The sequence below is a fragment of the Homalodisca vitripennis genome, chromosome 4 (genome assembly GCF_021130785.1).
Source record: "Homalodisca vitripennis isolate AUS2020 chromosome 4, UT_GWSS_2.1, whole genome shotgun sequence".
NCBI lineage: Eukaryota > Metazoa > Arthropoda > Insecta > Hemiptera > Cicadellidae > Homalodisca > Homalodisca vitripennis.
The window spans coordinates 114,928,854-114,952,510 of NC_060210.1; the positions used below are offsets into that span (position 1 = coordinate 114,928,854).

Genomic DNA, 23,657 nt, shown 5'->3' on the forward strand with positions numbered 1-23,657 from the left:
GATCCCTTCGATATATCGAAGGGAGAGTTGATTGAGATAAATGTTAAGAAAATACAAATTAATACGTGCTTAAGACACCCCTCCACCACACAAAGTGTAAAATTTGACTTTTTATTTCCCTAAAAGAATAAAAAATTCATGATTAGCATACAAGAAAAACCTATAACAATAGTAGTCTATGTACACTATTGTAGTACACATTGAACGTAAGGGAAGTTTATGTATTACACTATGATTACGATTAATTGAATTATCATGTACGTACCTTACACCTAGTTTTACAACATTGCGGACGCTAGGACGTAGCCAGCGAGAGGGTCCAAGGGGTCCGGACTCCCTCGAATTTTCAATATTTTCAGTTACCTTTTTAGTAATTATTATTATTGAAATAATTCAGTACTATTGTCATGTACTGCATAAAGATCGTTCTCAACATAGAAAAGGGCCAAGAACTTTTTAAGTAACCAAATGGGACCTTAATTTCTGTCCACTACGAAAAAATATTAGTTGTCTTCAACCCTCCCGCCCCAAAAGTTGTCCCTGTTTACGTTCCTGTGCGGACAATAAATCGAAAAAGGGATAATAAAAAGAGAAGAAAGGAATTATAGTAAAGTGATATGGATGGACAAAATATATCCACCATGTAGCTCCCGTAGCTGTGGTAGTTATCTTGTACGACAAACATAAATTATTTAAGATGCCTTGTAGAACCCAGGAGTCAGAAGTGTTGAGGAGACGTAAAGCAACCAATACGTGAGACCCAAACTTAAAAAAAACCCTGCATTCAGAGATTCATGAATCACAAAAGGACTGTATTTTTGGAGTATTTTTTTTTTTCAAACAAACCTAGCCCCAAAAGCTCGTTATACCAATACAAGGTCTCTGAAAAAGAATGCCGAGATTTTGAACGGCCGTTACTTCAAGAAAACTAAACTATGTTTTGAATAGTGTTTAAGTAACGGCCGTTCAAAATCCCGGCATTCTTTTTCGGATACCCTCGGAATAGGCGAAAGCCTCTCGAGACAGTACCCAGCACCGGCAATCGGTGACAACCGAATGTACTTTGGCGCCCTCGTAACGTCAACGCAGAAGCATCATTCATTCGTTTTCCGAGCACCTCTTACTCGGTTGCCTTCTACTGCAGACGTTACTAATCAGAGTGAAACAATACTTGTGAGTCATAGTCCAACCAGAATTGGATAAAGCCGCCTTGTCTCACACTCCATAAGGTTTGATGAAACTGACATGCTTTCTGTAGTAAAAGTACTGGGGAGACTAATGTAAGTTACAAGTATAAAATGCCTCAGCCATCTTGGGGTCCGTGTAGTTAAATTTATCGACATGTTTGAACACCTCATGTTTGGTAGCAGAGCCGTTGGTCTCACGGCCCAACGTCTCACGACGTTGGGTCTGGTTGGAGACAGAACGGGTTCAGACCCTGTTGCACTTTTTATCAGTATAATGTGTCGACCATCATCTTTGCTCTGTTTGATCAGATCTTTACACAGACTACTGATCCATGAATACGAGCAGAATAAGGCTAAGAAGGGAAATGAAAAAAAAAAAAACAGATTTTGACCTTCTCAACCTTGATATAGCGGAGGGTGCGAAACTTAGTGTTTTTAAAATTATAAAATTTACATTACTGATTGATTACACTCTGTTATATAACTCAATCGAATGTATAATATTTTTTCGAATTTTAGTACACCTTTGGCCTATGAAAAAATTGTATAAGTAAGGAAATCTTTGTTATTTGTAACAAAAGTCAGACTCGTACACCGTCTATTAATTCAATTCAAATTTGGTCATTATAACTGGATTGGTTAAATTATTCAGTAACAAAAGGGTTTGTTCAGATAGTTTAATGGTTGAGCACTTTGAAGTTAAAACATATCACCGGAGTTATCAAAGTAATTTGGAAAATGATGATTAAAATGTATGAATATAGATTATGTAATACTTGCATAATTATTTGTGAAGGAAACAAGATTGTTTCAGGCATTTGCCATCGTCCAGTGGTACAAAAATTGGTAACAGTATGTAAAATTAACAAATCGTACCAAAGCGTCGTGACGCATTCTGGTACGATATGTTTAAATAACCTAGTTTGTAATGATGTGTTAGGTTAGTTATTACCTGAATAAGAGTACAGATTGCAGATCTCGAAACGTAGTGTTACTCACTTTTTGTATCACTGAACGATGGCAAATGTCCAGAAAATCCTGTTTCCTTCACAATAATTCTATCGTCAAAAAGAAACTTCAAACAATGAATTGCCTAATTCATTTTATTAAAGGTAACCAATGAGGTTGCGGTGTTCAGTACATGAAAGATGGTTTCTAAATTTTGTAGATACGGTAGTTTGAACATAACACTACTTATCTTATTTCTTAAGAAGATTTGAACTGTTATGCTTCAAACTGCAAGTCAAACTTTATTTATTATTATTGTTAAATAATAATAAATAAAGGGGTTTTAACATAAATGTATGCAATGTGACAGAAATCGTAATAATACGTGACACTTCATTGCTTCTTTGATTGTCAAAGTAAAATAAGTGTTAGTTAAGAAAAAAACGAGAACAATGCGCAGAAGCATTGTGAAAGTGTGTGATATAATATAGGAATGTCCGTCGGCTTGGGTTGTGCAGAATGCCGTTGGATAATCTGATTTCTGAAGTGTTTTAATTACGCAGAGCGTAAAATAATTACGGAATAGAAGTCACCGAAGAAGTTGGAGCTTCTTTCTCTTCCTGTCGTAATGTGGGAATATGTCCGCGCTTCCTACACAGCTAACCACTTAAGTGAGGAACAGGAAACACTCCTGTGAACAATTCATACATTCCTCATCTATTTAGTAATTAGCTTTCCCCTTCTGCTATGAAAAATTTTCATTTTCTTCGTCCGTCTCTGAAACCGATAGAAGTTGCTTAACTGAAAGAAACAAGGATTGTTTTTAGATTTCATGACTACCCGCTTCTACATCCTAGGGAGGACTTTTAAGAAGTTTCTTGGTTGACCTTTTGTTGTTACTTTTTCATGTACAGTTAATTTTTGTGAAAACAAAGTGTAGTTTGATTGAAGCAGTATAAGAACTTACTTGATTAATACCGTAAGGATAAATATTTTAAAGAAAAAGTAGCGATTAAAAAGTCCAGCCATTCCTAATTACAAAATACAGTGGAATTACGTACCCAATTTTAAATAAATATGGTTCTTACACATTAATGTACAACACAAGGTAGCCTCTCTTTTCTCAAAGTCAACGTTAAACACCTGTATTAATGCCACATTATAATGCGTAGCTTAGCACATTCACTATCCGACCAAATATTCAAATCTATATATATATTTTTACAGTCTGGTTTGTAACAAATATAGGATATTTCTCGTCTCCTACCCCCACCGAGTAAAAACGTAAGGGGAGAAATTTCTGTTTTACACGGGATTTGAACACTACGAGCTCATTTAGTGATACACTCTTTTCTGGTCGTCCTGTGTAGATGAGCGTGTATACACTATAGATATATACGTGTATACACTATAGTATTATATAATTCTTTTGTTATCTCTGACTCTAGATTCGTAAGTGTGTTTATTTCATCTTGGTGTTTAACCGCATTTGCAAATGAACTGTAATCGTTTGTATACAAAAGGTAGTATTTATTGCCTTAGTTGCCTGTATTACAAATATAGACATCTTATACTCTATTCAAGACTTCTAACTTTGGTTTGAAGTATACAAATTTTTGGCTTTTGTGGTGATTGTTCTTGATTTTCCTATCACGCATCTCACTTTTCAAGAATCTTTTACATCAAAATCATGTGGAGTCTTCTATTTTTAATCACTATAGGACATTTTTAGCTCTAAGTTAGATCTTAATAAGATAAAGAATGGTCACATTTTAATATACCGTAGAAGATAACAAACAATAAAGCTTCCGAGATTATACTTTCTTAGCTTATAACACTTAAGAACAATCATCCATACAGATAGTTATATCAGCGTCAAACTGCGAGATAAAGAGAATAAAATAGGCCAATTTCAGTAAAAATGTCAGTATTCTTAGGGTTGGGATAGTACTGATTTAATTTTAATTTTCGTGCCTTACAGTTTTGACTGTGTTAAGGTAATAAAAATCTGATTTTGAAACCTTTTGTAATAGTTTGATATTTTTAACCATTCAGATACTCTCCCATTTTAACTCCTACTAAAACTATAGTGGATGGCGATGTCTTTCATAGGATAATTATTCTATCGATTGCATAAATACTGATTCTGGTGTATTGAGAAAAACACAAATATAGAAACAAAAATAAATTCAAAGCTAAAAAATCTGTTTTTGTTGCATCCGTATGGCAATATACACATCAATAGCTATAGATGAACAATGAAATCACAGCTAGGTTTTTGTGACATTACTGGTGCTAAAGTAGCTCCCTGCAGTCTAAATATACAAAACCTAATTCATCTAAAGTTGTACACTCATCGCTGAGTGATCAATATCGTAAGGCGGTATTACACTTACAAGATTGCTATTACACTCATGCCAGATTGCTGTAATAGAGATTGGGAGGTGTTCTAATACGAAGGGCGTGGCGCTACGGTAGTTTAGGGTTTCACCCATAAAACATTCACAGCAGCAGTGAATGTTGGTTTTATTACCACTTCAGCAGTTTAAGGACCGCGACATTTGATCATGAATTTTACTCAGCACGGTATTCAGCAGTTTAAAGTCACGCTTTAAAAGAGAAAGTGTATTCAAAGGAACGATACATATCACCGTTTATACCAAAAGGAAAGAAGAAATATTAGCGATAAAAACTTAACGAGTGTTTCATCTAACTCTAGTGTATTTGGGATGTATAATTTGAAACATTAATCAATAAGGTGTGGAACACTAAATAAATATGTTCCAATTACGATCTAGCCATATTTAGAAAAGAAAAAAAAAATTATTAGAAAAGTTGACAACCGATATTGTAGTATTCATACATGTCATAACTAGATAAGCTTTCACCAAGAATTTAGTGTAGCACTCATTTGAGTCGGTGCTGAATAATGGGCTGAAGTTTCAGATAAACCATAATCCCCTCCCCAAAACACACGTTAGTTTAACGACGAGAACAAGACACTCTAAAAATCCTTCTCTTTTTCAGTCAAACAAATGTAAATATAAAAAAAACGAGTAAGGAACAAATTGCACCAATCGTCCACGAGAAGTTCATTATTGCTGGATATCAACATTTGATTAATCAAGTGATAGCCTATGGCAGAGCTTACGTTTACCAATGAAAATTTATATTATTAATGTAAAATGAACTAGGCCATAGAAGAATGCAAAATTCTCTAGAATATAACAAATTAAAACCATAGTCTGCAAAACAATGTAAAGTAACAACTATAAAAAACAATGAAAGTTTATAAAGGTACTCTGCACAGCTCTTCTCTCTCTTCAGCAAAGATCTTACAACAAGTAAAGTAACAAATTTCCACCAACAAGAACCAACCATTTTCGAGAAATTCACCATCGATAATAACATCATATGACCAAACAAAGGGCACTCTATTATAGAGCATGACATTTTAAGCCATTGAAAAACAAAGCTATATTGTCTTATTAGAAAATTGAAAGCCGAAGATGAATTCAGAACACTTTAGAAAGGCTCCCAAACGTTGGGCAACAATAAGAAAGGAACGAAGCAGAATCAGCAACTTTCCTAACTCGAGTCACTGTTGTTACAAAAGATCGGTGGGTAAGAGCAAAGCTCTTCAACATTCTGTTTGCTCTTCAAACATTACACTCACCCTGAAGAGATTGATGATGACGTATCAATCATATGAATAATACGATGCATCTGAATGACTTTGATATTTGAATGCGAAGTGCTTTATTAAACCACTAAGAAAGTATTGCATATAAGCAGTTACTTTCTCGAGTTTCGCTAAGGCTAAGCCTAATCTAGGCGTTCTTAAATTTGGACTTTCTTATCTAAATATTAATTAGTTACCCTACCACATTATTGTACTTTAAAGGGTTGAGTACCTTAAGTGCCGTCCATAGTTCGAATGAGTAACAACTAAACTATTGTACAAAATAATGCACGCCTTTATATTGTAGCAAAGAAAACAACGTAAACACACATTTGGTAATAATTTGCTTTCAATTCTTTATTATATCTTCCGTGAATAATAGATACGTCTTATCACACAAGATAAAGAAACGATGATAAAACGTTACCCTTATCCTGTGCATTTTCCATGAGGTCTGAATAGCCGCTATGGAGATGCTAGCCAGAAGACCCGACCTTCTTTCACTAGAGCATGTTTGAGACGAGCTGAAAAGGCATGGTCACACCCTACAGCCACGACCTAGTAACATGGCCTAGCTGGAAGCCGCCATAATAGAACAATGGATCATCATCTCTCAACATCACCTCCAACATCTCGCCGAATAGATAGATGACGTATGCTAGCAGTTTTAAATATGATACAAGATACTGACAGAACAGCCTACCAATCATCATTGTACTAAGATAATTTGTACTGTGCGACAATCATACGTAATGAATTAATCCAAGATTTTCTTGAATTGCATTTCTGTTCATTGACGGTTGAACAGTAAAGTGTCTCCATCATGCTTGATCGTAACAAATTACCAAAGACACCATCATATTATTCCTTCCTTTTTGGTTAATAACCGGTGGTGGGAAACAGCGTAACATTTTCATACAAACTCGTCCTTTACGCAACTAAATACGTACAAATTTAAGTAAATTTAAGAACGTTTTAATCCACACTCACAACAATTAAAGAATACACAATATTTCTTTTATGAACTTTGACTTTGACTTCATAAAATACAAATGTATCACACAGTTAAACCTACTCAACATTGCCAGATCCATTTTGTTTATTGTGAAATTGTCGTGGAACGCTACACTTATACAGAGCTGTAATCAGAGCGCCTCATCACCAAAACTACAATGATTGTCTACAACAACTACAATGACTGCATTCCTCCTCCACCACGATAATCAGCATTAGGACCTAACATTGTAATTCTGCGGTTCTTACCCAATTTCATCATTGTAAATGTGTATTTTCACACCGAGATTATTAGCGAGATATTAGATATAAGTATGGTCATTTAAAACACATTTCTTAAAACGTTTGTTGAGTCATATTTCGTCTACTAAATTAGCTTCTGTTTTCTGAACAGCACGTTTTTTGTTCTCTTAGGACAGGAAGCATAGAAATTGAACTTAGTACTAAAAGGACTTTTGTGTTGTTTCTGGAGTGGCAGGATATTCAGCATGGGTAAGTTAGGGGCCACATCCTGTTGAGATCCAAGAAGAATAATTTAGGGCATTAATCTCAGTCATGTTAAGTGAAATGTAAGGGTTGACCATCTACGATTAAGTTATCCTCATCCCCTACCACCACTTCTTGATCTTAGGTAAAATCAGCCCGCTGAGGTCTTCGGTCTGGTACTGCTCATTCATTAAGTTAACGTGTGAACAATTCGCTCTTTTGGCGAATTCAGGACCGTAACTATCACAGCCCTAGGGGGTGATAGGAGCCCTAGTTCTGGGTAGTAATTGGACACGAATTCAAATCGAGGTTTTATAAGTATTAATGACATGTTTGAAATGTTGACAACACTGACATATGATGTAATGAGAACTTTAGAAGAATAGCGAATCGCTGGAATCATATCTGCAAAAATGTTATACTTACGCCATGATGTGAAGCTTCGTATCCCTCAGGAGCCTGTACTCTCCTGGGATAGGGCGAACTCTGAGGACCTGTAGAGTATGGGGAAGGAGTGCGGCCTCGGTTGCTGGAACCTCGGGTTGCAGTAGAGCAGAGATGTCCTCACCCCTGCAAGCCTTCGGTAGACACACCCCAAGTGAGATCTGGCGACCCTGTGAACGGCATAAAATATTAAATGGATGGAAGTAGAAAAGATTTTAGTTTTAGCATAAATAAGTCGTCTGGCAACCAAAATGTTATTAAGCTACCTTAAACAAACCAATGGGTAAGAAAAGAAAGTAAAGTAACACCGAAAAAGATTAATAGTTGAATATAGATTGTGGGTTTTCTGAAAGAAATAGGAGATGAAATATATTACCAGGCGGGATCACAATAATCCTCCAATTCATTCCATTCAGCTCTTATAGAAGGAATAGATGATCTAAGATCCCATAGCTCTTGCAGCTTTGATACCAAATTATTCTTATGACTTAGCCGATGAATCCTAATGGTGATTTTGTTCAGCAGTTTATGTTCAGGTTCAAAGTCAACAATAACATGCCCTCAAAAAGACTATCTGATCGTCACGGAGTTACGGATCTCAAGAAGGTAACCGATCTCTGTGTGACTTGGTTCACGAAATAGAGTCTGAGGTTTGCAAAATGCGGAACTTTCGCAAAAGTGATGATATTGTTTACCATCCACATCCGGCCCTAAAGTGTTTGTTGCAGCGAAAAACCGCTACTTCAACACACGAACTCCTTAGCTGAAGAGACAAATTGAAGTCGAAACAAACAAACATTCCAAAAGGTGTCAGAGTGTTAGCTCAAACTGCTCTTATGAGATAAAGTCAATGTAATTGTATGGTTATCTAATATTAATCCATTTTTGAATTTACACACCACTTTAAAAAGGCTTTCTCCTTGTTTCATGAGAATTTCAAGTGGTGTCAAAAGTTTTTAATTCATTTATCTTGTTTTTATTTTTAACCGTAATTAGTTATTAAGAGAGAGTTCCTGATTTTGATCGTTCACTGATGAGAGTATTCAAAGTACTCCTTTGGGGAGTTTTAACTAAGTTCAAAGAAAAAACAGCTGAAAATCTTGTATAGAATGTTTACAATATGAAAACAAATGACAAGGAATTTGCATGTTTTTGAATTATTTTTGTTATGTTTGCATGATTCCATTTCCTGTCCGTTTGTCCACTGGCCTGATTTTGAGTTGGCCTTCGTTTTATTTCAATTGTGTAAAATTCCATGTTGGATCATAATTTTTTCAAGTACCCTATCCAGAGAAATTATCTTACAGGACTGCGACTATAAGATTAAAAAATAATTCAACGACAACCGCAATGACGTCACTTTAAGATGCTGAGCTCGACGGTAAAGAGGAACAGAGGATCTGGAACGGCTTCCCTCCTGAGTAGGCCATGGAATAAAGTGCTCCTTGTCACAATCCAGCAGTCATAGGATAAAGCCATCAGCACAGTTAATGACATGACACTTATTGCAACTATCGTGAATTGGAAACCCGTCAACTCATCCTTGCATCGTTTATCACTTTTAATTTATGAACATTACCATCATCAGCATCTCCACTTACCATATGCCCTGTTAGAACTGGTAGATGTTGGCCACAATGAATTGCCTTCCTGTAGAGTGCAAACTCCACAATTCTCATTTGCCTAACCAATGCTTTTGTCGACCTATTGAAATGTCCCTTGAGAATGCCAATATTGACAGAGGACATAGCAGCTACCTGCTCCACAGGTTATGAACACGTGTACTACTGTTGATGAGATGCCAAAATTCTTCCACAGATAACAACAGATAGAGACAGTATACTGTGCAAATATATTTCTTACTTGGGCGAGAGATAGCGGATTGAAGAAGTTTTCACGCCACTTTTGAGCAATTAGATAAGAAGCTTCCTATTAACCTTGAGACATACTCCGGATAAGTGCATCAATAATTTTCATCGAGTGCATTAAATCATTTACTAATTAAAGTAAATTCTTGAGCAACATTGTAACTATCAGTGTCGCAACGCGATCAACTGTCCGGAAGAGATAATTAATTTCTTCAGAGTAATGCAATAGTGTATTCATGTGATTGTAATTATATAGTTGAATCCAGGACAATAACAAAAGAACTGGCACAAAAGTAACTGCAGTAGCGTGTAAGGGGTGTGGTTAGCATGGCATAAGTCACCTGTGAATGTCAGTGTGTTATAAACACGTGTTTTAGGTTCCCCTCTGTTTGTGCACTTTTTATATGTAACATAACAAAAACAATGTTACGATAAATATACAGAAGTAAAATGCTAGTAACTGGTAAAATTGAAATATCGTAATAATTGGACACTGAATGGAATGGGGGCAGAGGCAGACTAGAGGGGCATGCGAATGTTGAGTTAGTCTTCATTTACCTTCTCCTTAGTGCATAATCTAAAATTTGACACTGTCTCAGATACCTGTAGACATCTTCGTCTAGATTACACTGAATGGCTACCAGGTTAACCAGACAGAGCTCTTTTGTAGTCTATGTGTCTGTGATTTCGAAACGATGCAAAGAGTTCGTTTGAACGTCTCCATCACCGACTTTCTTAGGATCTCTCCAGACGCACGTCGAGGCTAGATTCCGAGTCAAATCTGTGACAGTGTCAGATTTCAGTCGCTGCACTAACGCGAAATGGAGCCTAAGTGAATATTTGCATTGAATAAACCCTTTCCACTATAGTTATGTTATGTGTAGATGAGCATGTTGTTAATGTGAAAGGCAAGAAGGGAAGGTGAGAAACCGCTTATGAGGAGATGATCACTTTAGCGGTCACCCTACAGGTAGCCACGTTGTTGCAAAGGCTGCGCCGGATATCGAGAAAATCCGGATATGGAAAGCCGGATATTGATCTGAACGGTTTAAATTCTACTGGTGTCGTAATATTGTAAATGACAGCTTCTGGTTCACTGTAGTGATTTAAAAGTTCATTCCGGTCCATGATCATGGGAACAATAGAGCTTCTATTTGAGTTCGCCAAACTAACTGAACCCAACTAGATCGGTCATAACTTTATATTGCACTAACAATTGCGATTTTAATTTTAGCACTGGTTAGCTTAACAAGAATAATTTACAGGGCTCGAAATTGATTCTGTTTCCGGCTCTTGCGCGCAACGCGAAGTTTTGTTTTTTACGTTATTTTGTCCTTTTATTCATTTTATATGTCATTTTATAATTGTATTTTTATTACAAAAAAAAATTGCTTGATTCGGTTATCTCGTGATAACAACTGCACCGTCTACACGCCATTGGATTTTCTCTTTCTTTTTCTGACATGATTTTATCTCTCACCTTACCAACATTTTTCAAAAGTTCATAAGAGGAAATGAATAGAATATAGAATAGAATAGAATAGAATAGAATAGAATATACTTTATTCCAGAAAATATAGTTTACAAAAATTTACATCAGTACTGGTAGGAATTACTAGCCACAGTATCCAGTAAGCGTGGCTAGCTCAACTGAAAGTTGTACTTCATTGTATAATGATCAGTCAAAACTTAACAAGTACATCGTGCGGTTAATCAATGTTTATACAACAGGATCCACGACTATTTTTTAAGACAATTGGGATGTATATATCTAGAAAAGCCGATGTAGAAGATGATACTTACTCTGGGGGTGAGCTCGTGAGGAAGCCTCAGCCGCAGGATCGCCACGTGGAAGTTGACCTTGAACGGAGGAATGACCTTGTTGGTCCTCGGGTTCTGGAGCTCCTGACACAGCGTGTGGGAGCCGAGCCAGAAGTCATTGCCGAAGAAGAACTGTGAGGAGTAGCGACCGCTTGCGTCCGTCACTAAAAACAGAGATTTACAGGTCAATTCCAGCAAAAGGTACTCGTAAAAACAAAAGGTACTCGTAAAAGCTAGTTAAACTTTTTCTAACAAAGGGCCTGTAAGCCAAAGACCTCACGTTCCATTAAGAAATATTTTTAGATTTGAATTCAATCAGAATCACTAATATTCTTTTATTTACTATTTTTTCCGAATTTGTTTATGATGAATCAATGAGGGAATCTACGACTCTTTACTAAGGCCCAAGATAAGTGTTGTAATGGAACAGACAAACATATTAGCAATCAATGTTCGAACACTCGAAATCTCTAAATGAATGGTTATATGTCAATTCACTTATTATATTGTTGTAACCACAAGTCTTATAAAGAAAATTCGCGGTGTTTTAATTAAAATAAGATGTCTTGAACTTGTAGAGCTGTCTTTACTAGAACGAGAGTGACTATTCAACTAATTACAAAAACATTTTAAGTTTATGTCTATAAATATATAGATTCATGGAGTTTTATTCTGTATTTTCATGTTATATTAAAAGTACGTTTTTGTGTTTAAAATTTCAATCCATGGAAAGCAGGCTGAACCCAAGAGACAATCTTCAATGTTTTGTGAATTTCGTAGTCCAATCTCAATAAACAGAATTACTAATCAAAGATCTGATTTTCAGTACTTTCAAAAAGTTATAGTCCAAAGAGCGTAAATTTGAGAGATTTAATCTAAAATAATTAAGTGAATGAAGAAGGAAGGAAGTCGATAACCTTCAAGTACTGTTCCGAGTCCTAACGTATTCGCAGTTAATTGAACTATTGTATTCAAAGCAGCTTTCAACGAGAATGCTACACCGGAGACAGTATATCCAGAAAGCATCATCGAGAACTCGGATACCCATAGGAATATGTTGATGATAACTAACATAGAGAGGTATGTCTGGACATCAAATACACACGCATAATTACTACTTCTCGTGTTGTTTATTTACATAACCCAGCACCATGCTGAGTGCGAGCATCACTGGGGCATAAAGGTCACGCGCTTTCTCTGTCACGCGTTTGTTGCTGTTGCGAAACCTCGGATCTTCCTGCACTGCTGACTCGACTCAGCTTCCATTAACACTCTATCTCGAACAAACAAGAAGTGAACAATCGTGTACTTTCCTCCGCACAATCTTTCCCTCTTAGTAATATTCCTTGCAAAAACCCCAATGGGGAATTCAGTAAACCTTTCAGTAGTTTGATCAAAATATTAGTGAGCAAAAACTTTGGAATCAAATGAGTGTTCTAGATTTGGAGCATCCTCTGAATTTCTGTGAGGCTTTAGGTTATAGTTGAGTGGAAGATAAAGGACTGTCCTTTCAGAGGACCTACCAAAAACATTTTGAGATGAAAACTACGGAGGTATGGTAAACGATAGTTTTAAAAAGTAAATTACTTCTCAATTGAAAACAATACTTTATTTTTTAAGCTCTAGCCCAAGACTGTTTATAGCATTACTTCAGGATAGACAGAGAATATTACATTATTTGTCAGCGCGTGAAAATACCATACCCAAAACGGGATTCAACCCTGGGGCTCTGAGGTGATTTTTTTGTTCAGCTGAGAAAATGCACTTAGTCCTAAATTCCACTTAGTCCTGAACTGATTCCAAGGTGACAGGATATTTTGGATAGGTAACGTCGGGGGTAGGGGCCCCCTCCTGTTGGAAGGAATTAGGACATTAATCTCAGTCATGTCCCCTTGGAAGAAGGATAGGCTAGCTCTGTACCAGCCCTTATGTCCGGGCTAGCAACATTTAGGATACCCCACCAACCCCAGACAGTCAATCTCCGCAATAGAATAGACCTACCGATCTACCCTTTCACCCCAATATCTCAACATTTGCGGTTAGTGATGTGTCACTCCTGGATATCCATAGAGTTGCCCAGATCTCAGTAACTCATCGGTTTTTTGCTATACCTAGAGTAAGTTTAATTGGAAGGTATAAACCAGACAGAAGTGAACCCTTCTTGGGAAACTCTAAAGTGATTAGCTGATACGAACATTAATCAACTACCAGCGACAACAGGCGGATGACAACCTCTAGTATTTTTAGTGGAATTGACATTACTGACAATAATATTCAAGTTTCCTTAATTTTTTTCTAATATTTTTGACAATACACTCATCAATTTCATATTGCTGGTAGCTGTATTGTAGAAAAGTTGAATTTCATTACTGTATTATTCAATACATAAATATCAGTTCACTTTTCAATAATACTGACAATATTTGTAATGGAGTAAAATCTGACAATACATTTACATTTACTGTCATTTACCATCATTGATTGATCACATTTTCCCGTCAACTTTGACGTGACATCGATATGTGTTGGTACGTTTACCTTTTTGCATACTTAAACTTATTTTTAAATATTTTAAACTTGAAGAAGAGGATAGATTCTAGTCCTAGAAAGGTCCTGTTTATTGTATTGTATTACAAATTTTTATTGCTTTTATCCTTTCACATCATAACATTTTCTTGCTAGCACTCAGTTATCAGTATTGTCGGTAGTTTTGTTGTTTATTGTTATTGAACTTATTGTAATATTGCCATCTCAGAGCTGTATCTTTGAGTTATAATACTATTACTCGGTTATGTTGATTCGCTTTGCAGGTTAAGCCTGTGCATAAAGTCGTTTTTTGTTGTTGTATTTATTACCATTATACCATATATTACCTATGTTATAGTATTAAGCCATCGTGTTATTTAAATATAATATTGTAAAGTGTTATTAGCGTAAAAATGAATAAATCAACAATCGTCAATAATGAATACTTATATTTATTGTTCGTCAACAAACAAAGAATACTTTTAAAATGATACCGATATACTTATATGACATTTAGCTAAACCTTAGTAAGAGCAAACTATACAGAAAAGTTTTCAAACGTCCGTTACACTAGACGTGGAAGCGGCATAAAAAGTACTACAGAAGCCGGTTACCAGACCTCTCTCTGCCGGATACGCAGCTTTTATAATCATCCGGTTAATGGCTTACCCAGGTTGTGTCACTGTTATGTCACTTCCAACGGCTTGGATGTGAACGAATGACATACTTTCGATTGTCTTTAGACTAATCGGTCTTTCTATTACTCTTTCTATTGCTGGTAGCTTTTCGGTTTGTATTAAGTTCTAAGTAATATTAAATGCAACAGTCTTCAGGTTATGGTGTTTTTGGCTTTCTTTAACTTTGATGTTGCGTTCATTTTTAGTTCACTTATGGCAAGAAGCTTGGTAAACCTCTTACTGCAGTTAATCTTATAAGGACTTCCGTGCGGCTTCTAAGCGACGGCCTTTTTTTCCAACTGGCATTTTTGACGAAATTGACGTTATACCAGTTCCTGAAAACCCTAATTGCAAACTTTGTAGTGAACTGACTTTGGATCCAATCTGTTGGAAAATAACTGAACTAGAAAAATTACAAGATTCCAACTACCAACATGTAGAGCAGTTTTTTTATTTTGACAAGGTTTTAACTGCTTCAAGTCAGCTATTCTGGCAATACAGTAATATTGAGAACGGCAATCCTGCCGACATGCTGTTTCAGTGTTTACTAAGCAAGCAGGGAACGATACTACCGCACGTTCAGCCTAGCAAAACCATTTGACAGAGAGCTTCGCCTACTCCAAAAATCGAAACAATACAGTTTTATCGAGTTACTTTTTACCAAGATTCCGACAGTTTGTCACTTCTAGACATCCAGTGGTTGTCCAAATGTGAGTGAACATGGGTTTTTCAATATCTAGTGTCCTGGGGGCAGTGCATTTATAGTTGGATGGAAGAAATATTGCAAATTTTAGTTGGTGCAGGTTTTAGAATAGTGTGAAACGTGATAAAATACAACTGGCTTTATCTCTCAACGTCGTTCAATTGAGATTTTTTCACTACAGTTTTTTCTCACATAAATAAATTTGTGTAAGGTCACAATGTTGAGAACATAGACATTTTGTTTTAGGCAGATGATGTGTCAATAATAATAAAAAAATGTTTTACCAATTTGACAGATATTGTATTTTAAAATGTAAGACACATTATTCCATCTATCTTTCTACACAGAACTTCACTCATCTCAAGCATTCAAATTGTTCTAATCTAGCACATTGTCTACCAATGATGTGTCCTGAACTTGTCTGAAATGTAAAGTTTCAAATTCCTTAAGCATCGCGACACTATTAATCACATCTGGTGATTTGTTCATAATAAATTGAGCTCCTGCATGTGGAGGCAACTTTTATGTATGTTCTACAATCCTGTTTCTACAGTTTGGTAGTTCTCTCTGTCTCTAATTGCAGAAGAATATATGCCACTGCCTCTTATGACGTCACATTTCGATTTGAAAAGAGACATTTCTCTAAAATATAGAGTCAGGATAGTGTCAACAGCTTCAAATGTTTCAAAGCTGACCTACGCGAATCCCTCAGTTGCGGTTTTGAAATTAGTCTTCTATAGTACTAGAAATAATTAGAATATTACTAACTAAATGGTTCACCCAGAAGGAATCACTTCAGGCTTGTTTATACTTTCCAGCTTTACTGGGCACAGCATAAACTGATGTGTCACTTAAATCTGGGCAACCTTATGGATGTACACATCACTAACCGCAAATGTCGAGATTCTGGGGTGCAAGGGCAATTCGATAGATCTAGTCTACTGAAGGAGATGAGTGTTGGAGTTGATGGGCTACGTTTCCTAAGTTTCAGAGGTTCTTGCTAGCCTCAACAAGGGTGTGCTACCCCCTGCCTGCATTAACTGGAGAACCTGGTTCAGAGCTGTCCCCTTCTACCGGAGGGGACAGAAATTTGAGATTAGTGCCCTAATTCTTCCTCATGGATCTCAAAAGGAGGCGGCCACTCCCCCAACTTTACCCATCCTGAATATCCCATTACTTCGGAAGCAGCGCTAAGGCTCTTATAGGACTAAGCTCAATTTATAAGCTTCTTGTCCAAAGGTAAAAAAAGCAAAATAGTTGATAAAAGGAGAGTCTATGCATACAAAGGAGTGAAGATTGCTGCTTAGAGATAAAATTCTCCCACAGTTTGCCTTTTGAGCGTGTACAGCAGGTCTATCCACCAATATTGTATTCTATTTTCTTTATTTCACTACTTTTTATCCTCGCCTAGTTCTTAACTGTGAGATAGAATAATTTGCACATTGAAAATAAGAAAATTAATAATTAGCAACGATTGAGGCCAGTATTCATATGCATAGACTGAACCACTTAGTACCAACACCAGCTATAGTAGCTGGTGTACCGATCTTGACTTCTAGAACACGTATTAGGTGGTTCAGAAACACAAAACGTAAAATACGTGTTTGTAAACATTACAAATAACAGTTTGTAATATATCGTTGTAATACATTTCTTTATTGTACGAGACAACAATTGTTGTAAACAATGCGTCAATGTGACACTGGACATGGTCCTTTCACTCACCATCTAGACATACAGGGTCAGACATGCTGTTGGTACAGCTCTCCATGGTCCAGTCTGGGTCTGCTATAGGAAAGGAGAGGGGTTTTGGATGGATTTATTTAAAACAATAACAGTTTTGAAATTTCTTTTAGAGTTAATATATACAAAATTCTCTTAAGAGAGGATACTTTTTTAAAACGTACACCGTATTTCTAGCTAAAACATTCAACATAAAATGTTAAACTTAGTATTTAGCTATGAAACTTTTTATGTTTGGCCCTTGAAAAAACAAATTTTGAATATTACTTCAGCCATCCTGAACTATAAATCACTTCGTAAATCAGTGTAATGCAAAGTCTTTGAAATGATGGAATAATAGTATATTCTCTGTAACTTCAATTATGATTATTGTACTATGCATACATATACTTTGGTTTTCTTTTTCTTTTATACACGTCTAAACTGGAAGATGTAAGAATATTTTCTTTACTTATTGTAGACCTAATTTGTAATATGTAATTAAATAAAAGATAATATATTGCGTGATACATATTTCAGTTAGAAAATATTAATTTGAAGGAATACAAATAACCTGATGATGTTTTTGATTGCGTAGAAATAGCTGCACAATTTTGAAATGGTAACCCTTATCTGAATACTTTTACTACCTAAATCACAAAAAATATTTTTCAAGAATATAACAGTAACAAAACAATTCAAATGCCTTTAAATTTTGGTAATAATTAAATATTTAAGACAAAAAATTAGTACTAGTTTCTAGATTGTAGAGAGGCAAATTTTCGCAGATTAAAAATGTATTTAGTTCGTTTGGAAACAAACAAACACCTTCTTGTGATACGCACTGGAAAGAACATAAGAGTATCAACAAATATTTTAATGCAACGTGAAAAGCTTGATTTTTAAATGTTTTATAATTTTGCAATTTTTGGTAATTGATAAAATTAGCATTACAATAACCACAAATAACAATTAAAAGGTACCAATAAAGGTTGCATAGTTTGACTAAAAACAAATTAACCTTCTATACATTTCAGGTGGTAGGCTCTTTTAAAATTTATTTGTCCCATGGAAACGTTTAATTTATTTAAAAATATGAGCATTTTTTATGTATGGGCTCTTGGGGATTTATTTCGGTCGTTTCAAGGTTATCTTATACTTCAAAATTATTTTCGTATTTACATTTGTGTAGTAAACCCTACATGTTTAAGTAGGGTTTACGGTATTCATTTGGTTCAACCCATTCTGTGACCTTGAATATCATCCAAAGTGAACAAAAAAACCACATAGAATTTTCTTAAGAGACCCGCGTTTTTGGTTTTACTAAACAATTATCTCAAATACGAGTTGATATTTTTAAAAACCTTAAATTGAGGATGCTCCACTACTCTAGTGTGTTGCTATCCCCCAACATTTTGAATTCGCTAAAAACGTTCTTTGTTTTACATAGATACGTGTATATTACCACTTTCTGCAATTCTGATTCAGTGTCTTCACTTATTACATTATTGCAGGAAGCGAAATCTGCAAGTCATGATGAGTGAGCAAGCGTACACCAGCGCGGTGAGGTAACAGTTAACAAGTGACAGTCTCAGATAACGGTTCCACTAATGATAATTTGTGCCTTCACTCGTATACCTGTTACTCGTTATTAGGTCACTGGTAGTCTTCACGCGGATCTCTCCCTCCATAAACGATATTAGGTTGTATGAGGGAATGGATTTGCCTGATTTGGTTATATCGCCAATGTTTTAATACTTGTTATATTGGTGATATACACATTTCCCGTTATTTCTAATAAGTAAAGGGTATATGTTCCCACATAACGTAGCTATCTTTGGTGGGAAGGATTGATTCTCAATTCAGTTGTGCACCTGATGTGACAATGAGAATAACTATCTATTTATTACACTATATTTCTAAACAACTATAGGTGTCTGATGTCGAAACGAAGTAAAGAATTCATTTTCAACTTCTTTATCACCTACATGTTTTTGTTTTTCTTCTGACGAACATGAATCCATATTTCAGAAGCCAAGTGTGTGACAATATCATATTCCAGACGCTGCACTAAGAGGAAGGTGAACTGAAGTTAAACCATTCAAGCTAAATGTTTATTTTGAATGTCACTGTAGTGAAGAAAACATGTCATATCTTCATCGACATATTGTTATCTTATTGCGTATCTGCAGCATAATGTGTGGGGGGGATCCAGACAACTGATATTTTTGCATAGTGGGCAGAGAGTAAGGAAGGTCCCATTTAGTTCTTTAATAAGTTCTTGGCCCGTTTCTTTATTGAAAACGATCTTTCAGCATGACAGTCTACATGTCAGTAATACTGAACTATTTAAATAATAATAATCTTTTACTAAAAAATTAATTTAAAAATTGGAACCAATTTTGCAACATTTTTCATAAAAATAAAATAAAATGTATAAACTTATACTATGCCACTAATGTAGTGTATTATTCAATAAATACCTTTTATTGCTAAATGTTAGAATTATTCTATGCTATCTTATCTTATCAGCAAAGCAAGCAAAATATTACGTGTGGTGTTTTTATTGTTTTACTCCATTCATTAATTTATCACCATTGTTTTATTTTCATCCAAACAGATATAATATAAACAGAAAAAAGTCTAGAAGACAATCCAATGTTGTGTTTTGACTCTTAAACACGAATTTATAATTTGACACAGTTCTCACGGTTTCGGAAGAACAGAATAAATTAGCTCTATTTCCACCATTTTGCTAACTAGTCATTTGGAGCTAAATCGCGGTGGGGGCTTCTTATGTGATCTAAGCAATAAAAAATGAAGACGTAAGCCCATAAAATATGTAAGAGCGAATGGGCAATAGAAGTAATATTTACCACCATTTTATAATTTTTTCCTTTACAATTTAATTATTCAAAGAACTTTTCAAGAAGACTACACTATATACTTTAAAAATTACTCCAGATTTGCATATAAACCCTAGTTTTATTTACTCAAAGTTTTAAAAGTTTGACTCGTACAGAAATTAGATGTTTAACTTAAATTGTTATAGGTTTATAAAATAATATAGTTCTGTAGTTATTTTTGTTCAAATGCAACAGATAAGTACAAGAATAGACATAAAATGACTACTAGAAAATATGTAGCACAGTACATAAAAGAGCACACATTTTGGAGAATAAAATTAAGCGTAATTCCGTCTGTCCATCAATTCTTATCTTGAATCATAGGAAAGGTAATATTTTAGAAATCTTTCCAATTTGATATTTAATTTAATGTTGAGTTTAGTTTTATCCTAAATTCCAACTGTCTTAATTAGTTCCAACAGCCTTACAGAGGAGGTCCTTTTTCGAGTATTTTGTTCTTCAGCATGTCGCTATTTTCCCTACGTGGCCAAATCCGCTCCGCCTAGCTTAAACAATCAACATTCCCTCGCCCACCCTTTCCAAAATTATGGGTAAATAAAATATTCTATTATTTTTTCTTGATTATTTATTTGAAAGATATTTATTAGTGTCGCTATGCTCGTAACGAATATAAAATTGACTCAGTTTTACACGAGAATGTTTTCCATTTTAAAATATTAAGGATTTCCCAATCAATGAAAATCAAAAGTGATTTTTTCAAATTTGAAATTGGTGTTTTATACTTCTTCACTTAATTGTCAATTGTCACTCTTGTAGATCTTTTATTGTGAACTATTTTTGAGCAAATCTTGTTTTAGTGGACACACAAGGTTTTTCATGAGTCTGCATATTTAAAAATTTTTAATTAAAGAACAATAAAAAACATGAACAAGTATTGATAAAGGAATTCACTATTAAATAAGGGCATATTTCTAAGCAAACAATGAATAGATTTCATGTAATCGTCAACTTCAACCGTCTTTGTCTATCTGGTGTATATATTTTTATTTTATCTTGGGGAATTAAACCAATAATACAAAGGTAAGTAATATAACTATTGACAAGTTATGATTTTATCAATAGTTATAATAAACTCAATAAAATGTAACAATAGTAATAAGAGATCAAATAACACGACAACGAGAATAGTAACAATGCCTGAACAAATGTAACTTTCGGAGGAAACACCAGTTTGATCAAAGAAGTCTAAATGGTAAAACAGACAACTTTTCACTTTAATACGAGCAGGTTTAATAGTATAGGCGCGGCTAGAAGTTATAAATGAATCCAGACTCGAATCACTACAAGTAGAAATCACTGCAGGAAGTGGCCCTCAGCAATAACCGGTACAGCAGTTGCGGTGAAGTGTGCTGCATGTGTTGCAGATGGCCTAGAGAGTGAAGGAAGCCGAGTCGGCTTGACCTGGAACTAGCAGTGCGACTCGGTGCATGCAGCGGCAGCGGTGGCGTGTTGAGGTTATGTAACAAACATGGCGGCGCTTTCCCTGCGCTTGACCTTTGTCAGCTGTGTAACAGGTGGGTCATTCTCACGCGCAAGCGTACAGCGCTGTACCAAACATAACCTCAAACTGACCGGTTAAGGTGAGAGGATATCGAATATTGGTTAGGATTATAAAAACACAGTGATTTAATAAAAGGAATTGATCACAGCACAGGGAATTTTAGGCATTAACAGTACAGAAGTTGGGCAATTTTCGAATTAGTTCCTAGTAAAAACGGCTGAAGATAAAAAGGTGTGTTTATTACAGTAGAATACACAGGTCACTTCTATGTGGATTGACGTCTTTTAGGATTTAACTAGCGGACCCGGCGCGCTTCGCTGCGCATTTCAATAAGTTTCCCGCGGCTTCGCACGCAATTTCCCGTTGAAAACAGTACACTATATTCACTTATTCATTTTCTATCACATTCTAAACATTGCTGAGATTAATTGATAGTCGTTCCTTCGTGAGCTTCTTGGGCGCATTATGAAGGTATGTACCACATTCCTGATACTTCTGTCAAAAAAAAACAACTAAGGTTGATTTTATAACATTCTTTATATTTGTAGCCAACGTAAGATAGTAATTATGATATCTGCATTGCTCTTCTGATCAAGCATGAGCATGGTTTATATTAAATAAATATTGCAGTTAAAGGTGAATTTTTACGTCAAATTTGAATTGTATTATCTGGATAGTAAAGTCTATGTTTAACAGTGATTGCAGAAACAGTTTAAACAAAATTTGTCGTTTCTCTTAAGCTTACTCTATGCTTTAAAACTATAAGTGTAGTAATTAAATTATATATAAATATATTTTTTGTCGCATTATATATGTTTACAAAGAACAGCTGATTAAAAATTTGAAAAGACTCTTTCACTTAATAACATATGTTTGCTGCAATGCATTTCTTACGGGTATTTCTGTAACCAGTGGGGCGGAATCCTGAATCGGGAAAGGGATAAAAAGTATCCTATAACCTTCTACAGATCAAGACGAACAAATTAAAAAAAAAATTAGGCGAATCCGTCCAGCCGTTTGTGAGTGATGCTGTTACACACGAACAGTTTCATTTTTATATAATAGATGAAGTCTTCTTAGAACATTTTGCGTTCAGACTCAAGGTAAAACTGCTGAAATTAACGTAACGAAAGGATTTGTTTAGAGAATATATATTAGTTATGTTATAAGAGAAAGTTATGTTTTAAAATAAATCAAGATTCAAGGAAATAGTACTTTAAATAAAATATATTTTGAGAAAAATGACGATAAATAATATTTACAGAAATTAAAAAGACATATTTTATAATTATTAAAACTTTATTCCAAACAGTAGTTTTATATGTATTCACTGTGATTTTTACAAGTTTTTGTAACTCACAGACACGTCTATCTTATCCTTTTTTTGAATAAATTTCCATGCAAATATTTGTTTCTCAATGTTAAATACTGGAGTCTGCTGACAAATAACAATGATAATTGACAATCATTTATGTTATAATATGTTTAACACGTTAATAAAAGAAAAAGTATCAAAATGCACTTAGGTATTGGCATTACTATATAGAATCAACTATGTATCGAGCAATGGTCTTGCTCATACAATGTCTTCTAGTATTTAAGGGTACATAGAATGCTTATCAAAATTATGCCATGTAAGCGAATAACCAAATGCCATAAAACTCCAAATAATCATACACAAGTATATTACACCAGTTATACTTTAACACGATGAAGCACACTTAAAATACTACAGTGAGATAGTTTTTAATTTTTGGATTAAATCCGCATTTATTTGGCAACAGACTCAAATGAGATGTTAGAAAAAGTGTCCGAGTGTTCGCAGACCTACTTCCCAAGGATGTCTCGATTTCCTCCGAGGACCGGTTGGAGGAAGCACGTTGAGGATCACGACTGTTACCCAACACAACAGATGAGCCGCTCCTGCAAGAAAGAGGACCTTCTCTGGGCGGAACTTTCACTAGGGGATTTGCGGCCTTTCCGGCTAACGCGGTGTCCTTGGTGTCGTCGTAGTCATTAACGATGCCATTTGAACTGGAGAAAATTGCATTGCTTTTGTTCCAGTAACAGGTAGGTCTATTGAATTTAGAATTCTAGACAAAAGTTTGTTGATGGATTTCCTATAGCAAAATGAATTTGTTCAAATCATCG

At 35.2% G+C, this 23,657-nt stretch overlaps 1 protein-coding gene across 1 annotated transcript in view; it reads right to left on the minus strand.

The window, feature by feature from the left end:
* The window catches only part of LOC124361160 (nose resistant to fluoxetine protein 6-like), a 73,650-nt gene extending 56,523 nt beyond the window's left edge, over positions 1-17,127 (minus strand). Inside the window, exons 1-3 of the mRNA XM_046815200.1 lie at positions 17,082-17,127; positions 11,433-11,614; positions 7,744-7,931 (exon numbers count right to left, since the gene is read on the minus strand). Coding sequence (XP_046671156.1) covers positions 7,744-7,931; positions 11,433-11,614; positions 17,082-17,127 — 416 coding nt within the window. The remainder of the gene's footprint in view (positions 1-7,743; positions 7,932-11,432; positions 11,615-17,081) is intronic.
* Between the last annotated feature and the right edge of the window lie 6,530 nt (positions 17,128-23,657).